Source organism: Amblyomma americanum, chromosome 4 (genome assembly GCF_052857255.1).
Source record: "Amblyomma americanum isolate KBUSLIRL-KWMA chromosome 4, ASM5285725v1, whole genome shotgun sequence".
NCBI lineage: Eukaryota > Metazoa > Arthropoda > Arachnida > Ixodida > Ixodidae > Amblyomma > Amblyomma americanum.
The window spans coordinates 210,569,210-210,586,437 of NC_135500.1; the positions used below are offsets into that span (position 1 = coordinate 210,569,210).

Consider the following 17,228-nt stretch of genomic DNA (forward strand, 5'->3'; position numbering starts at 1 on the left):
CCAAGCCATAAAAGTTCGTGGCAATAATTTTGTACTCTAATTTTTTTTAACGTGCCAAGTCAGAAGACTATTATTGAAACCTCTATGCGGTTTCGCCATATTTAAGCGCATTTCAAGCGATTTTAAATACTGACGTTTCTTTAGCGAGTAATCAAATCGATCACACAGAAACTGTCTCTAGCGTTGACAAAAATAATTTCAAACTGAGCTGAAAGATGCTTGCGTAATACAACGAAAATCAGTTTAGTTATTTATATTTTGGCGATAGTTCATCACTAAATCCCAATGAGGTAGCTAAAGTTGGAATAGTAAACGAATAAAATATTAAAAAGAAGTTAGAAAGTGACAAAATGCAATGGTGTCGACTCTACCAGGACCTTTGCAGGATCGCGTTCAGGGCGAAATATTTAACTGTCAACTCCGAATTATGCCATCCAATGTTGTAAACGGCTTCACCCTGTCTGCATCGTGCGCAATTGAATGCTGTGCATAACACGTGCTCCCTTCTTGCCGTTCTCCATGCAGCGTCGGCGCCGAGGTCGAGAAAATGCACAGAGGGCAAAAGGAGGCGACGACCAGAGAAGGGAAAGGAAAGGAAAGCGGGATGGGGTTGAGGCACACACGCCCTTGAACCCAGCGCCTCGCTGCGGTAGCCAGCCGTTGCCACATACCGATAGGAGCCAGCACCGACCGCGTTTCGCCTAGCGGCCGCTACGCGCCGCCTCTGGCGACTGGCGCTGCGCAGTGCGCGTGCGCTGGGGGCCGGGCAGAGTCCCGTCGTCCCCACTTCCCTCTTCCCTCGCATCGGGGCGTTGCGGATCAATAGAGGCCCCTCTCTCTCCCCGCGCGCCGCAGTGGCCGGCGGCAGCAAGGCAAAACGGCAGGCCAACATGGCGGCCCAAGGAGGCTCCCTTGCGCGCCGGGGGATACGGTCGAGCCTATAGCGTGCAGGCCCCGGCGAGCGGCCGGCTACGCGCGGCCCCGCTCCGTGGTGCTGCCCGCGTGCTCCGAGCCGGCGGCTGGATACTCCGGGGCATGTGCCATGTCGACGAGTTCCAACCGAGAGCCCGGAGCCGCGCCGCCGCAGCCGCCGCAGCAGTCAGGCTCGGCCGCGGTAGACTCGCACCACTTCCAGTACGTAGGGCCCTACCGGCTGGAGAAGACGCTCGGCAAGGGACAGACCGGTGAGCATTTCCCCTTGCTACGCAACACGGGCTCTATCGCGGCGATTTACACCGAGGCCTTTTGTGAATCAGTCGAGGTTCACGTTTAGCAGAGGGGCAGATGGGTTTCCAACGGCTCGTACCCAGAAGGCTCCACGCGGTGGCAGCCGACACGCAGGCCGGTTGCACACTCGCGCTTTCACGGCGCCGTCCTTCGGGGCTGCGGCTGTGGCCACCCGCTCTGAGAATTATTCCGTAGTGTTAGACACGTTTCGGTTTCTACTTGGAGAACAGTGCTAGATTTCGGTGCGGCACGTTTCGTCCGACAGTTGTCGCTCGAGCGCAGATGCGAAATTGTGCACGTATGGAAAGTAGCGGCACGTCGATTGATCTAGCAGCATTTATCGCAGATAACTTGCCCTTCCTGCGGCGATTGATCTCAGCGGACTGCGCTTACCCTATGGCGTGTTAAAGCGCGAGATATAACGGCTTTTAAGAGCTCTTGTCACGTTTCGTGGTAGGTAACAAAGCAAGGTGCCATTGCAATAGACACGTGTGCCGAACATTTCGAAAGATTTTGTCATCTTGTTGGCTTTATATGTTATCATGTTGTTTTAATACTGATCTGAAGCGCTAGAAAAACACACGCAATTCAGATACACACTGGCACACTTTTTGAAGCATAAAAGAGAAGAAAAATCTGTGGCACTGAACTGTCTTTATTCGGTCCACGGCATGATTAAACTTCGGTTGGTGTTTAATTATGGTGGACAAGCGAGCTCCATCAGTTCACTTTCGGTAGGTTAAGGAATAGAGAGACACTGTCAACGCTGCCCCATGATCTCGGTTATTTTTTAGCTTCTCGAAGGAAACGCGAAGCAGACAGGGTGCAAGGATTATGGCCAGCAGGTATTTAATTTGTAAAATATTAAACTTTATTCTTACTTTGGTGAACGAGCGCAGCGGATGACATTATCAGTTCAGCTGCAGTGCTCTTGAAGAAAAGTTTTGTGTTCGCTTTTTGCAAAGACAGACGCGAGGCCGAAGCTTTCAGTATGAATGAATATGACATAATTATGCGTTCTGTTGGAATCTTCGGGTATATCTCTGTTACTTTGACTACCTCCTTTCTGTTGCAGTGGTACTAAACTGGTGGCCGATACTAACAGTGTATACAGGTAAAATGCTAACAAAGTCACACATGGTGGTTTGAACGGTACACAGAATCTTCGTTTTTTCAGCTGTAACAGAAGGTTATAGTGTGCAATTATCGTGACAAATGCGTGCGTTTAAAAGCACTTAGATTTTTCACGTACCATTCGAGCACCCTTCAGACTCATTAAAGAATCAGATAAGAAGTACGACTACTGAGGGAGGAGATCCCTAGAGAAACGTTGACTGCTTTCAATGGTGCAGTCATTTTCTTCCCCATTTAGGAGGCAACAGTACGCGAACTGCTCCCCCAAAGAATACTCTTGCAAAATAGATATTTCAAGAAAACAGAAAAGAGAAGCTGAAGCACTTATATATTTGCCATATGTACTTCACTAAGGCAGAAGACTAAACAAGACTGATGCACTGATAAATTGGAAACGATGAAAGTCTTAAGCAGCTTCGTGGCGAGACAATAGATGCGGCACGCTCAGGACACGCCATAGCAAAATGTATGTGCCTTTAGCAAGAGGTTATAGTAAATAGTCTCTCATGTTGAATAGTGCGCTGAGGAACTGAGTAAAACATTTCATGAGGATCATGACATTTAGACGCAGACAGCTCGGTTGACTAGTCGGTTCCGGGAGTTCCGGGACTTGCCTGTACACTCCTTGCAACAGTAACCAGGTGATGCTTATTGTTAATTATTTCGCAGTAAATATGCCTTCATTGTTTTGTTTTCCGCTGCTGCTTTAGCTTCCGTGATTTTTGCGGCTTATTTTTTTCTCCGAATAAAATATATGTGCCTGAAGAACGTGCTTCGCCACTAAAACGCCCTTTGTGTAAGAAAGCCATCTTTAGCGAGCGCGCGCACACAATAAAAATGAAGCAATGAGCGGACGGAAGCATCGTGTGTGTGTTCAGATCGGCACCTCTGATATTGTATGTCAGGGCAGCTTGAGAGAATAAGGCGCACCATATCTTAACGTTTGTGTGGTGTTTGTCCACGCCAAATAAATTGAACCAATATTTTTTAATGCACCGTCCCGAACACGTGTTTGATGGGGCACCTAGTGCCTCCTCTGAGTGTCATAAATTTGTCACGTTAAGCTATAAAGGCACCATGTCCATTATATATTTCGATCAATCAGGCAGATAATCACTCTCAACATATGAAAATATTCACGACGCGACATAAAGCCAGGGAAAATATTTGACAGTAGTCGGCGCAACGTACGAGGACTTGGCAACATCTACATTAGTCACACACACAGAGTAATGAAGAGAACACATACAAGCACGAAAACATGTACAAGTTACGATGACGTTCATACCGGTCCAAAGTATATGCTTATGTTATTCGCGGAAAATTCCTTTAATGCTGCGCCATGGAGTATAAGAGTGTTTGTCAGGGAGATTTGATATACTAATTCTTCACGTAAGTTTGATTTAAGAATACAACTGAATGCATTTCTCCTGCACTGGAAGAGTTGAGATGTGTTCACCTGATGGTTCAAGCAATAGCGTATGTAGGCCTCAATTGAAGCAGCAATCCTAACTTAAAGTTCTTGTGCGGCGTCAGAAGAAAAGTGCATTAAAATTATTTCTCGCGTTTCATTTTTTTCCCTTTAGGTTTGGCTTGTTGTTGATATTTTTTTTTCAGATGTCAGCAGAACAAAAAAATGGCCACAAAAGATACCGAAGGAGCACAACAATAAGCAGGGCACTAGCATCTCTTTTGTGGTTTTATTTTGGTCCTGCTTGCCACTAAAAAAAAAATAAACGTAAATTTAGGGGATTACTAGGAGAACGAACGGTCTTGACAGCGAGTCTCGAGGCCGCCGCGCTATTGACATGCGAACGCTTCTTTCGATGCCGGACACAAGTTTTTCACTAAGCTGGACGCTACAAAATGTTACTGGAGTGCTATTTTGGAATGCACGCGCTCTAATAAGAAAACAAATAAGGAAAAGGGAAAATGTCTTGAACGTTGCAGCACTTTCGCACGAAGAAAAACGGCACTAAGCAAGAAGTTAAGCGTTTATATATTCAGATCACGTTTCTTAGAATCTGTCACAACTTCATTGTTCGTTGTTGCTATTGCTGGAATTGCGTTTATTTGCACTAAAAAATGCATTTTGCATCATTCGCCATTCTATCATTGACCACCATCAGCAGCTGCTTTTGACTGCAGCTCCTCCTTGTAGTCCCAAGCATATGAAGTGGCATCTTTGAATGATATACTGCATGCAGTAATAGTTTCGTAATGAGCCGACCAAAAAGCAGGCAAAACCGAGCACGTTTTATGCTGTCTTTCGATGCCCGCGTAGCAGCCTCTCCAAGTGTTCTTGCGTGGAGCGTGCTTTCAGCACCAGCGCATTTTAACGGCTTGCGAAACCATCCATGCATGTGAAAACGAGTGCGCGAGAACGTCACAAGACGAAGAACAAAAAGAAATGTCACTTTATTCCGCTTTATTCGTCCACCGCTCCCGAGACGCCAAAGCTCGAGTCCTTCATTCCGAGCGGTGAAGAAAAAAAGCCGTAAGAGAGCTTTCGGGAAGGGACGATAAATAGATAAAAGAGCAGTTACTTGTTTCCGCAAAGGCGCCTCCAAGCCAAGCGCTCGCGACACGAGCACGCAGCCATTTGATGGCGCAGCGGCAGAGCAGAATAACGAAATGCGAGTGAGGTCGGCGGGGGAGGAAACGAACGGGTAACAGAACACTCGCTGTGACGCCAACGACGCCAATTTAATTTCACGAGCCGCAATTTCGCCCTCGCGCATGCACGTCGAGAAAAGGGCCTGGCGGCAGTTTCTATATGAGAGGGCTTCTCTTTGCTCCAACCTCCGCGTCGCTGCCGCCACTGCTGATCGTTACGCCGAGCCGGTAGCTTGCCGTGCTCTGTTAGCCTCCGTCGACGCTACTGACGTCGCCTGCGGCGTGCGCTGGCGACGTTCGACGAGTAGTGGCGCTGCGTGCGTTTCCACTGTTTGGTCCTGTTTTTGTTTTTATCTTCTTCTCTTTCCAGGTATTTTTTTCATGTTTGTGTGCGGGTGTGCGTGTGTTTGTACATGCCAGTGTGGCGCGGCACGCGTTTCCTGGCAACTACCTGGATCGGCTCATCCTTCGATTGATAGCGGCAGTGGTAGGCGGGGAGGGCAAGGCTCGAAGCGTAATAGCTGTGTGGCAAACCGGGAGCTGCGAAAGGCTGGTTCCCCTCGCTGGCTGTCCACTGCAGGCGCGTGCGTGAGATCGGGTTCTTGTGGTGGATAAGAAGGTTTCCGGAAGGAGGCTTAAATGCGTCGCGGTCGGTTGCGTCGCATACGCTTCAAAATTCAACAGATGGAGAGCTTCGGTGCAACTTTACTTTACAACATGAAACAGAAAAGGGGCGTTGTTTTCCGAACTTCTTTCTACTAGGCGACAATGAAATCGTAGATATAGACATCACTACATAATATCCGTGGATTTCTCAATCTCAACAAAAAACTGGGGCTTTGCGTCATTAGGCGAATGCACAAAGCGAGCCGTGGATTGTTAAATGGCTTTATATCGTTGATTCCATTTTTTTGCACGAAGGCTTCAATTTTTCATCGTGATTCATTGCCCTTCACTTCTGGACATGTCATTTTATTCGGGCATAATTCTAACAATGATCCGAAACGATTCAATGGCCTCAATACTGCCGTTTAGAATAATTAAAGAGCCTCGCTGATAACTTACTTTTTCAGTCTATTCCACGTTTTGAATTGCAGAAAAGAATTACTACAAGAGCCAAGTTCCTCATCAAAAAATTTCATTTAAATAAGTTCGAGGTGAAATTTTATGCCCCTAACACGTCATGTAAATATCGATGTAGATGGCATTCAAAATAAAAACCGAAACTAGTATATAAGAAAACGCAGACACCACCCTTAACGCCGATATATGGAATTTTTATCGTGTAAAATAAGCAGAAATCTTTTTCTTTCTTTCTTTCCTTCTTTCTTTCTTTCTTTCTTTCTTTCTTTCTTTCTTTCTTTCTTTCTTTCTTTCTTTCTTTCTTTCTTTCTTTCTTTCTTTCTTTCTTTCTTTCTTTCTTTCTTTCTTTCTCTCTTTCTTTCTTTCTTTCTTCCTTTCTTTCTTCCTTTCTTTCTTTCTTTCTTTCTTTCTTTCTTCCTTTTCCTTTCTTCCTTTCTTTCTCTCTCTCTCTCTTTCTTGTCTTTATTCTTCCGCTTTCTGAGAAACCATTCTCCGGGAAACGCACCTCGCGGAAGCGGGAACAATCCCTCCGCAATAGCTTGATTTGAAAATTAAAGCCGCGTTGAGCTTTGCTGGTTATCGAAAACTGTCCCCTCCACGCAGCCGCGATATTTCTAGACGCGTAACCAGGATTCTCCACATATGCCACCCACGCTTGCTTGCTTGCTTGCTTGGTAAAGCAAGCCTAGCGTTGCTCACGGCTGCTCCCCGCAGAGGCGCTCTGTACCGCCGAGCGGTAGCGGCTTTTCTTTTATGCAGATTGGTTTCCCGCTCGCCCTACGGTCAATGTTCCGCTCTCGTTTTACATTCCGTTGGATGCTCTAAACTTTTTGTTTGTTCAGAGAAGGCGCATCACCCCTGCCCACCGCAGCGCACCTTGCAGCATAAAATATTCACAGAAACAACCGGGGAACGCGTTGTTCGCAGGTGTATAAAGTAAATGCTAGCGATTTTTATTTTATTTTTTTCTCACTGTTGCGTCATTTGATAGAATCTTGGGAGAGAAAAGAGCTAAAACATGACAGCCAAGAAATCCAGGTATACTTTTAAGTTGAATGCACAGCAGATATATTGCGCTTCCTCTCTCTTTTTTCTGCCACAATTGTGTTTTTTATTAACGTACATAAAGTTTTTACTTGCTCTATTTCTACGGAGTACCCAGCATTTGTTTCCTAACATGGCTGTTTGACGCATGTAGAGTGGAGGTAGGAGCTTTCTGATGCCAGATGATGTTACAGCTTGAACAGCCGAGAAGGCCCGTTTGACAAACCTTTGGATCGCTGCCTGAGTTTTGTGTAGATAACCGAGCACTGTCTTGGTTTTTTTATTCTGAAGATTTCCGTGGCCCTCTTTACTCTGTTTCGTGCATCACAAGTGTAGTTTTCTACAGCATACTCTTGTAAAATAAAAAGAAGCATACACCCAAATTTACTTAAAGAAACCACTGAACCCAAAAAAATAGCTATATCAAGAAGCTACTAAAAGAAAATGAGATTATGATAATTATTCTTGCCTTCAAGTTTATGTGGGTGTGTCTGTGGTACAATATGCAAGTATTGTAGATTTCTTATGTCTCGCGTATGGCGAAACTCCGAGCTCCATTTCTTCATGCTGCGTAAATTGGATGCTACAGAAACACAGTAAAAACGCTGAGCTTACAGGAGTGCAATTGCAACGTGATCAAGCTTTGCAGGTTAAGTACCCAGTATACTCTAACGTCTAAATACCTGTAATAATATTAATAATGTAAAAACAACCTATGTTATGTGTGAGAAAGTGAATTGAAGAGAGGCGTCTTGAATAATATGGCGAACTTAAAATCTGCAAAAATATTCAGGAATAGAAAAGTTGCAAACAATCTATGCTGTTCTCGCGTTCCATGCCCCGGAAAAAGACAAGAGCTCTGCATCGGATTAAAGAAACAAACTTTTTAATTTACGTTTTCTATCGTTTAGAATTTTCCCGGAGTTAAAAAAAAAAAACGTACGGCCATTGTAGTCTTTAAAGGTGTCGAGTTAACAAATTCAAGAGTCAGCCTATTATTCTGATTAGATTCAAAGCATAAGAATTCGATATTTTCGCGGGAGGCTACGGAAGAGACCTGAAAGCAGAATGAATTGGACAATTCTCGCGAGCACCAGTCTTATTAATTGAGATGTGCGAATGTCTTCATCAGTTAAAAAAGAGAGACATGAAAGCAAGAAAGTTCAACACTCGAAGTAATCTTACATTATGCAGATTAATTTCGCTACTTGGCACAAAGCCTGAGATAAAAATAAAGACTCCTTTGTGTCTGGACTTCTAACTTTATAAGCGAATTTAGAGAAGTTCTCAGTTTAATTTAAAAGGAAGCACCATCCAAAGGATTAAGAAATTCTAACATACTTAGTTTTTAGTCGTTTTTCTTTTTAGTTATACTTCTGTTGAATAGAATGTATCAACGTCGATAAGTTTCGTATACGAATCCATAATAAAAAACGATGAAGAGGGGGAGACAAACGGGCAGGTACTGAAAATTCGCACAGCTTAGTTGAGGTCTACAGGTTTAGAAAAAAAATACGTGAAATAAAATAATAAATTAAAAGCGATAGAAATAGGAATCAAAGAAAAAAAATAGAAACACCCCGGATGATTCTCTTGGTGTCGTTGACTGTTCGCTTCCTTAATGTGTGGGTCATAACAAGTCCCTCATTTCCTTTGGCTGCCCAGGGGAAGAGCTACGTCCTGGACAGGTTTCGAACCGCTTTGGCGAACGCCGACCAGCGGTGCACTGTCGGTATACGTTACTACAAGAGCTTTTTTCTGGCTGGGAATGAGTGTGGGAACTAGGAGGAACCTTCAGGATACACTGCAGTTATGAGCAGCGTCTTATTGTGCCTAATCGGTTCCTGAAATAAGCTGCCGTACCCGCTCGTTATAAGGATGAAGAATTACATCCAACGCTGTATCACCGTACTTCTCCCCATTCTTGACCGACCTTCCAGAGCAGGTGTGCGTCATTTGGCGTGCGGATAACAAGGAATAACAGAACCAACAACACGAGGCACACTTTACCTCTGCTGCCTGTTACCTCTGTTACATCTCGCGTCAGCGAGACTGAAAGTATCACGCAATAGGACATAGTGTCGCGCTCGTCTGTGTATAATTCATGACGGCGGGGCGGCAAGGCCTGTTGCGCCGTGTGAAGCACCACTGGGCTTATGACGGGTTGTCCTTTCGCGAACAATGTGAGCGGATTCTAATAATACACTACAAGGTGCTTATTTCTATCATCCTCCCGGCGATTCACGACTGAACACCAGGATGAACCATCGAATAGAAATATCCTTTTAATAGCTCCAGATAAAGAGTGAAAGGGAGAAAACTTTAATATGCGTCCCAGGCCCGGGTCGCTGGGCTGTGCGGGTACAGTTTTAGCCTGAATTTCGAGCATGCACTATGCTTTGGAGGCAACTAGCTCTAAACTCTGCAGAGGAGAGCTGATGAGGAAAGGTTCCAAAAAAAGAAAGCAGCTTAATAATTTCTTCTGTTCTTAAACTCCCTGTCTGCAGTGCAGTTACTGAACAAAAAGATGCCACCACCGTCTGGAAGACGTTCAAGTAACGAGCGTTAGCTGCCGCCATGTTGGATTAATTAATGATGTCATAAATTATTTACCATTATTGGCCGACGTATTGTATCTATAAGTGACGTCACCAATCAATCACTAATTGGGTATATAAGTGACGTCACCAATCAATCACCAATTGAGTTGCTATATTGATTTACTATGGGGGCTGCCATCTTGAATTTCCCTGACTTTAAAAATTTCAGGCCGAAGGGAGGTGGTAGCAGACCCCACGAAATCGAGCAACGTGATGAGTAAGAGCTAGCGCTCTTAAAATAAATGTATTGTAGAATAAGCTAAATCCTCGGAAGCCGAAGCCCCGAGTTTCACTGGGTATGAGCAGCTCACACGGGCGTTCACTGGTACGCATGTGAAATCCGTCGCTATGCTCGGAATTTATTGAGTAGGATTCACTACGGCAATGCTTGCGAGAGGAGCATCGGGTGAGCTTGCACGAAGGTACGTGTCAGCATTCATTAATTTATCAGCTTTGTCTTCTAAGTGTTGCGCACCCGTTACATACCTACGTACTTGGTTAATCTGTGGAAGCGCGTCAATATATTTTAACGCAGCAGCTGCACTGTTTACTTTTTTATGTGTCAGCTTATGTTCGTGCAGTGTACAGGACGGAAAGTTTACATGCGCCATTGATAATAATCAATTGAAGTCACTAGTAAGAACGAAAACGACAGCAATTATACATTTGATGGCATCATGACTGCTACACTCACCCCGAACCCTAAGCGGGGTGCCGTGGTTTCAACTTAGGGTCCAACTCGCTGGTACTTAACGAGCAGCACACAAGTACGCATTTTTTATTCATATTAGTCGATGAGTTATGGCAAATATTTAATGTAAGAGCGGCTGCTATACTGGACAGTATATCATGTTTTTTGCTATATTTTGCGACTTATTCCGGAGTTTTAATCTTGTTAGCATGATCTTGCCCCACACATGTAAATTGCAGGCAAGACTCATAAAATATTTTGGTCTCATTTACGAATGCACGAGTTGCTAACTTAAATTTTTTGTACAGTCCTTCGAGGATGCCTATTCGATTGTTGCTAAAGCCTTGGCAAAATATGAGAGCATGCTGCCATGCCGGGAACTTTCACCTGGAATATGGCAGGTGCTGGAAAGAGGAGGCAACATTACTCTAAACGTATCCGCAGTGCAAAAGCAAGGCAGAATGTCTTGATGTCAGCAAAGTCCTAGAACCGCAGTTTCACAGCCATGGGTTCAACACTACTTGTATAATAGCGGTGTTGGGCGGATGAGTAGGCGTGGAGGCTGAGGGGGAGGTTGTCCATTGGAGAAAACGATTAAAAAAAAGCAGAGAGCGCGGGCGGCAAAATACAGATTATGAAAAGTTCGACGTGCTCAATTTCTTGAAATTCATTCATGTCTGAACACAATACCCGATTTTGTCTTCGCAGCCTTCTTCACGCTCGCTTTTCCGCTTAAGGTTTTCGATGCGCTTGGCCTAAGGCGCCTATTTTCTTTTCACTTTTTTCTTTGTTTTATGACGTTTTATAAACTTGTTTTGGTACTCGCAGCTGTATTTTTTGTGATACGTCACTGTGCCATAAAAAAAAAAAAACAATCGCGGTAAACCAATCTGTAGACCATCTTTTATTGTTTTTGTTTTTCAACTTGAATGAAAGCAAGAAATGATAAACGAATGTCGAAATATTGAGTTCCAAAAAAATTACGCCTTCGCAAAGCCCACACATACGTTTGCTGACATTCTAGACCATGGAATTGACGGTGACCAATATACAGAAAAGGGCAAAGTAGTTTGCCTGCCCAACCTTTGATGTCCTCAACTTCTTTTTTTTAAGAGCCGCCCTGGACTCATTTTTTTTCGTATTTCATCCAACAGGAACCACTCAGATGGCCTACGTGTCCCAAATGGCCGCGCTAACGAAACGCCTCGGATATAGAGAACGCGATGAAAGGGAATGCCAAAGGACGACCGTAAAGCACTTTTCGTCCCTGTTCAAACCAGCAGGTCGGGCACATATCTCGCCCTCCGGAATGTTAAGGAACTCATTACTTGGAAGTTAGGGGCCGTAAACTTCCCCATCATTTCTTATTCCGGCTGAACTTTCGTCCACATCTTAGTGGAAGGCGTATTTCATTTTTTTTGTGTTGCGTGAGGCTCAGTAGAACCTAATACCGAACGAAAAGACGCCTCAAAGATGGCTTCTTTTTACCGAAATTCATTCCACGTATCTTCACACGTTACGAGACCATTGGCTTCGTGTGCGTGAGTGTGTGCGTTGACAGATCAGATTGCGCGCAAAATGGCAAATGTGCTACTCGTAAAGGATCTCATGATAGGCTGTCGTTCGCCGCCTATGTTTCGCACCGCTTTATTATTATTATTATTATTATTATTATTATTATTATTATTATTATTATTATTATTATTATTATTATTATTATTATTATTATTATTATTATTATTATTATTATTATTATTTATTGATACCTTACAGGCCCCGAAGAGCATTGAGTGACGGGGGCATAAGGATACGGAATATACACAAATAATAAACAACAATAAAGGCACAATGCACGCGGTACAAGGCAAAAAACATGAACACAGATTATTTAAAACGAAGCAAAAATAACTTCTGAACAAAACAATAGCAAATACGAAAAAACTGCAAAGCGCAAATATGCGGAGAGGTAGTAGTCAGGTGCAAACAAAAACAGTGGTACATCAGAGAACAATATAAAAGCAAATGAAACTTTAGACAGGCATTTGAAACAATACTTAAGGGATAAATGCGTACATAGGGCCGTTTTAAACTCTATAGGATCAGGGCAGGAGATTATGTTGTCGGGAAGATCATTCCAGAGCCTGATTGCTTTAGGTAATGCAGACTAATTAAATGATTGAGTTTTGCCATATATACGATCGAAACTGAGATGATTATTCAAGCGCGCTGAGGAGCGGAAATGGAATTCTGGAGGCAGAAACGAGGGGCGGGTGTAAACATATTTATGAAATAGACACAGAGGAGAAAGTGAACGACGAATTTCGAGTATCTGTAAATCATTAAGGGTTTTAAGCTGAGAGACACTGGCGAGGGGACTATAATTACTAACAATGTACCGGACAGCTCTGTTTTGAATAGTCGAAAGCATTTTAATGATATATTTTTGATAGGGTGACCATATAGATGAGACAAATTCCAACTAGGGTCGCACAAAAGTTAGGTATGCGAGCTTACGAACGGAGCTAGGAGAGTTGCACAGGTTACGGCGTATGAAACCCAGTGTTCTCGAAGCTTTGTTGCGGACTGCTGAATTGTGGCAAGACCATGAAAGATCTGGAGTGAGCTGAATTCCGAGATATTTGTAAGACATAACTAGGGATAGGAAGGTGTTGTTAATAAATTCAGACAGTTCTTAACAGCAAATTTCAAGGGCTGAGTTATTTTCCCGTGTTTTTGAGTGTGTTCATGTGTGTTTTCTTACCTTTCTCCAAGTTGTTTTTGAGCCACTGTGTCTTTCTTAGTGTTGATACTTTTGATAATGTTGTTAATGTTAATGTTGAGCATGAACCCTGCACCTTGCATTTCTTGTTGATGTTACCGACCCGTGTATTATGTAACGACTGCTCCTCCCCCTTACGTACTGCCCTAAGCCAAGGGCCTATAAGGGTAAATAAGTGGTGGTGGTGGTGATGATGATGATGATGATGATGATGATGATGATGATGATGATGATGATGATGATGATGATGATAGAGTGGTTGAAGCTAGACATACGATGTTTTCTGCTAAATGTCATAGATTTACATTTAGTAGGGTTTAGGATCATGCGCCAGTTTTACACCAATCAACAATAATGCTAAGATCATTTTGAAGGGTCAGGTGGTCAATCTCTGAAGTGATCATGTGGTAAACAACACAGTCATCTGCGAAAAGTCGTAAACGGGATAAAATGTTAATAGGAAGGTCGTTAATGCAAATTAGGAAAAGCAAGGGTCCGAGTACGCTTCCCTGTGGTACGCCAAAGGCTACATCACATAGTGGTGAGGAAGATACGTTGACAACAGTGAACTGTTGACGAAATGAGAGAAAGTTACGAAGCCAAGACAATGTGAGAGAATCAAGAGAAAGGGAAGATAATTTAGTAAACAGCCGGCCGTGGGCAACTCTCTCAAATGCTTTTGAAAAATCTAAAAAAATGCAATCTGTTTTCCGGTTATTGTCCGTGTTAAAATGCAAGTCAGTAGTAAATTCAAATAACTGGGTATCGCACAAGTAGCCTTTCCTAAAATCATGCTGATTAGAAATGAAAAAGTGATTACGCTATAGATAGTTGTAAATGTGGGAATCGATCATATGTTCAAGTAATTTACAGCATGTGCATGTTGACGAGATAGGGCGATAGTTATCAGGTGAGCTTTTGATACAGGTTTTGAAGACAGGGATGACCTTGGCAATTTTCCAATCAGTAGGCAGTTCTCCGGATGATAAAGATTGCTGAAATATATGACCCAAAAAACGTGATGAAGCGGAGTCCTAGCAACCGGTGTCTTTCGGCTTGGCAAGTGCTTTCGCGACGTCGCCTTGCGTGGAGACATTTTCCGCGCAAGTCTCAAGCGTTTAGATGAGATATAAACTAGTCCCGGTGCGCCTCTTAGCGGTATACCACGGAGGTTCTACGAAGTAGCACGCTTAGATTCGTTGGTGTAACCGACCGATAAAATTCCTGGAAAATATTTCAGATGCGCAGAAATAATGAGAGCTACTGCTTATTCGCTAACCGATGCTTCTTTGTTTTACGTTGTAAAGTAAGTTCAGTTAAATTCAACTGAATAAAATTAATAAAGATAAAAGCACATTCTTCTGTTTTGTTATGCCATACATAGCGGTGTGCAAATATTCGAAAATTTCCAATAGGAATCGAGTATCACGCATTGAATATTGGTATTAGTACCACCAGCTGCATGCTACATTTAGAATATTCTAGTTTAATTGCGAACTCAAAAGCAATCATGAGCGCTTCTTTGTTTTTGTCCACGGGTAACAATAAGCGAGCTTCCCCTAAAACGACAAGGCAGCTCCGTGAAGTGTCATTCTGGACAGCACCCATCATGTGCAGCAAAGCCTAGCGGCCTATAGCGCTTAAATGGCAGCCACTCTGTGATTTTCTTTCTTTCTTTAGTCACGGATGATGTGAACGCGCTATTTTTTTTATGTTCACAGCCATGAACACGTGGCGGCAGCCAAGGGAACTAGAAGTTCATGTCCTGAGTACCTGGTGTTGTATGCTTTTCTTGTAAAGATGGATTGTGTTTCATCCTGTGATGCATTTCATATCCAAGCCATTTCTTTAAGGCACTAAGGCTTACTGGTTAATTTGTGAACAGAAGTAAGTGTTCAAGCATGTGAAATTGAAACTGCTGTTCTAAATAAATGCAACTTCAATTTATTGTCCATTATTAAGTTCGATATTCAAAGCTTACTAATTGTATTGGACAAATCTATTGTTCGCACACTCCCAGCTATTATCTTTCACGTTGACTTCCGACTTTTGTCACTGCATTTTCTTCTAGTGCTCGCATAGAGAGTCCGTATTTCTCGAAATCGGTTGATATCGAAGCTGCGATTTATTTTGACCATCCCTATATAGTTTCGTTCATTAAATGCAAAAATTGCTTGTATATATTGATACCTGCTGTGCAGGTCTGTGGAGCAAAACCCTCCCTCCAGTATGACCGCTTTCCATTGAGAGGCGAAGGTGGTGGTGAAAAGCTTTTATTGTCGATACCCCTAGTCCAGGATTTTTGTCGGACCAGGAGGGGCATCCTAGGTGCATTGTGTCATTATTATCAAGAGGAAGTACTGCTTGGTTCACAATAATAGCTGCGCGACAAGAAAAACTGTCGTAGTCACACGATTTACCAGAAAGCGTAAATGCCTCATGTTTTGGAGGCTTTCATCGTCTTCATCACAGCAGCTGAAAAACTGGTGCTAATTCGGTAGTTGACGTGCAACTTGCACGTATGAGCGTCCAGAGAAGAAGACTTCATATGGTCTTCTTATATACTGCGGAGAGTGTTAATTTTAGATAATTTAAATCAAAATCATTTCTCTTGTCATACAGCGAATTTAATTTCATCTACAGGGGTTAAGGAAAGCTTAAAAATTGCCAGTATGAACAGCTCTCAAGCGTAACTTGAAAGGTAGTGGTCGTTGTCAAGGAGACTACATATAGTGATAGCTGGGTAGGGTTTGTCGTTTATATAGAAACATTATTGTTTTGTGAATTATCGGTTACTCGAATTTCCTCTTTAAGCGTTATCGCTGCGCAAGTGACACCCTCTCTGCAGTCCTCCCTAGCCCGGAGTCCCCATGACCACGCGTAACTGTACGGCTGCGAAACGCTTCCAACTTCAACGTGCGCCTCTCACATAACCGATCGAAGATCGCGACGTCTCCGCATAAGCCTCAAGGCACTGGGCGTGAATTCGGACCAATCCAAGCCATAAAAACATGCTATCGGCATGCAGAGCGCGCCTTCGGCTCGCATTGTTTGTCCAGCGGTGGCTGTACAACGAGGGGAGAGCGGGGAACGTCCCACCACCTCGCCTTGTGTACGCTGGGCAATTCTGGCCGATCTCCCACGCATCGCCGCAGGCTAGGAAACGCGCGGGCTCGATGGGGGTTTCGAGTTCGTTTGGCAGGGACATCGAACCCCGCTGCGCCGCCTCTTTCCATTTCCCTTTCCCCTGTAACTCTCCTCTCCTACACGTCCCTCGCTCCGGGGGCGTTGCGACGTCACGTCAAGGCGATGCGCCACCGCGTTCGTGGCAGCCCCGCTGGCGTTTGCACGCGCTCAAAGACACACAGTAGTCGCAGGAAGCGTCCTGCGCCCGCCGAGCATTGGCGGAGGCCTCGCGCACTTTCTTTTCTCGGGGGAAAACAGAGTTTGGGGAGACTCGGAAACGTTGGAGAAAGGAGGAGAGCAGCCCTGTGCTCCACTCAACTAATTGTGTGCAACACTGCAGAAGCTCAGCAGGAGTGAAGAAAGTACTTCGCCGACCCTCTCCCTTCCTTTTCTGGCAGTTTTCAGATCAAGCAGTTTTCCCGACTAGGATACCTTTGAAGAGAGGGTAACTATTGCAGTTTGTTCAGACACATGAATAACAAAACGATTTACAGCCATATTGAGGCCGTTGCAACTCCCATTACTGCCGCTACCAGGCATCAACTCCGTTTGCGCATGTTGCATCATTTTATGCGGTTACAGTAAGGGTTTAGTGGCATCAGTAGCCGGAGTTCAGACTAAGCTACGGCATGTCGGAACATGCTCTGGGAACCAGCATAGATCCTGTTGGTCGAGAGCGACGCTCAAGAGCGGTTGCGGGAAGTAGCTGACTAGTGAGGGCGTGCGAATGCTTTGGGTCTAACTGCCTTCGCGGCACTGGCCACGCGGAGACCTTTCAATCTGGTGTATGGAATTACTGAGGAACAGGATACGCCTCTTTCCTCTGTTCCAAAACCCAGAAGCCAGGCGCCATCTCTCTCTCTCTCTC

General features: G+C 44.1%; 1 protein-coding gene across 2 annotated transcripts in view; it reads left to right on the top strand.

Annotated features, from left to right (window-relative positions):
* Positions 1-808: 808 nt before the first annotated feature.
* LOC144129246 (serine/threonine-protein kinase BRSK2-like) overlaps positions 809-17,228 on the top strand; it is a 115,317-nt gene continuing 98,897 nt past the window's right edge. For both annotated transcript variants that reach the window (XM_077663255.1, XM_077663256.1), the window contains exon 1: positions 809-1,184. In XM_077663255.1, coding sequence (XP_077519381.1) covers positions 1,043-1,184 — 142 coding nt within the window. In that variant the 5' untranslated portion in view covers positions 809-1,042. The remainder of the gene's footprint in view (positions 1,185-17,228) is intronic.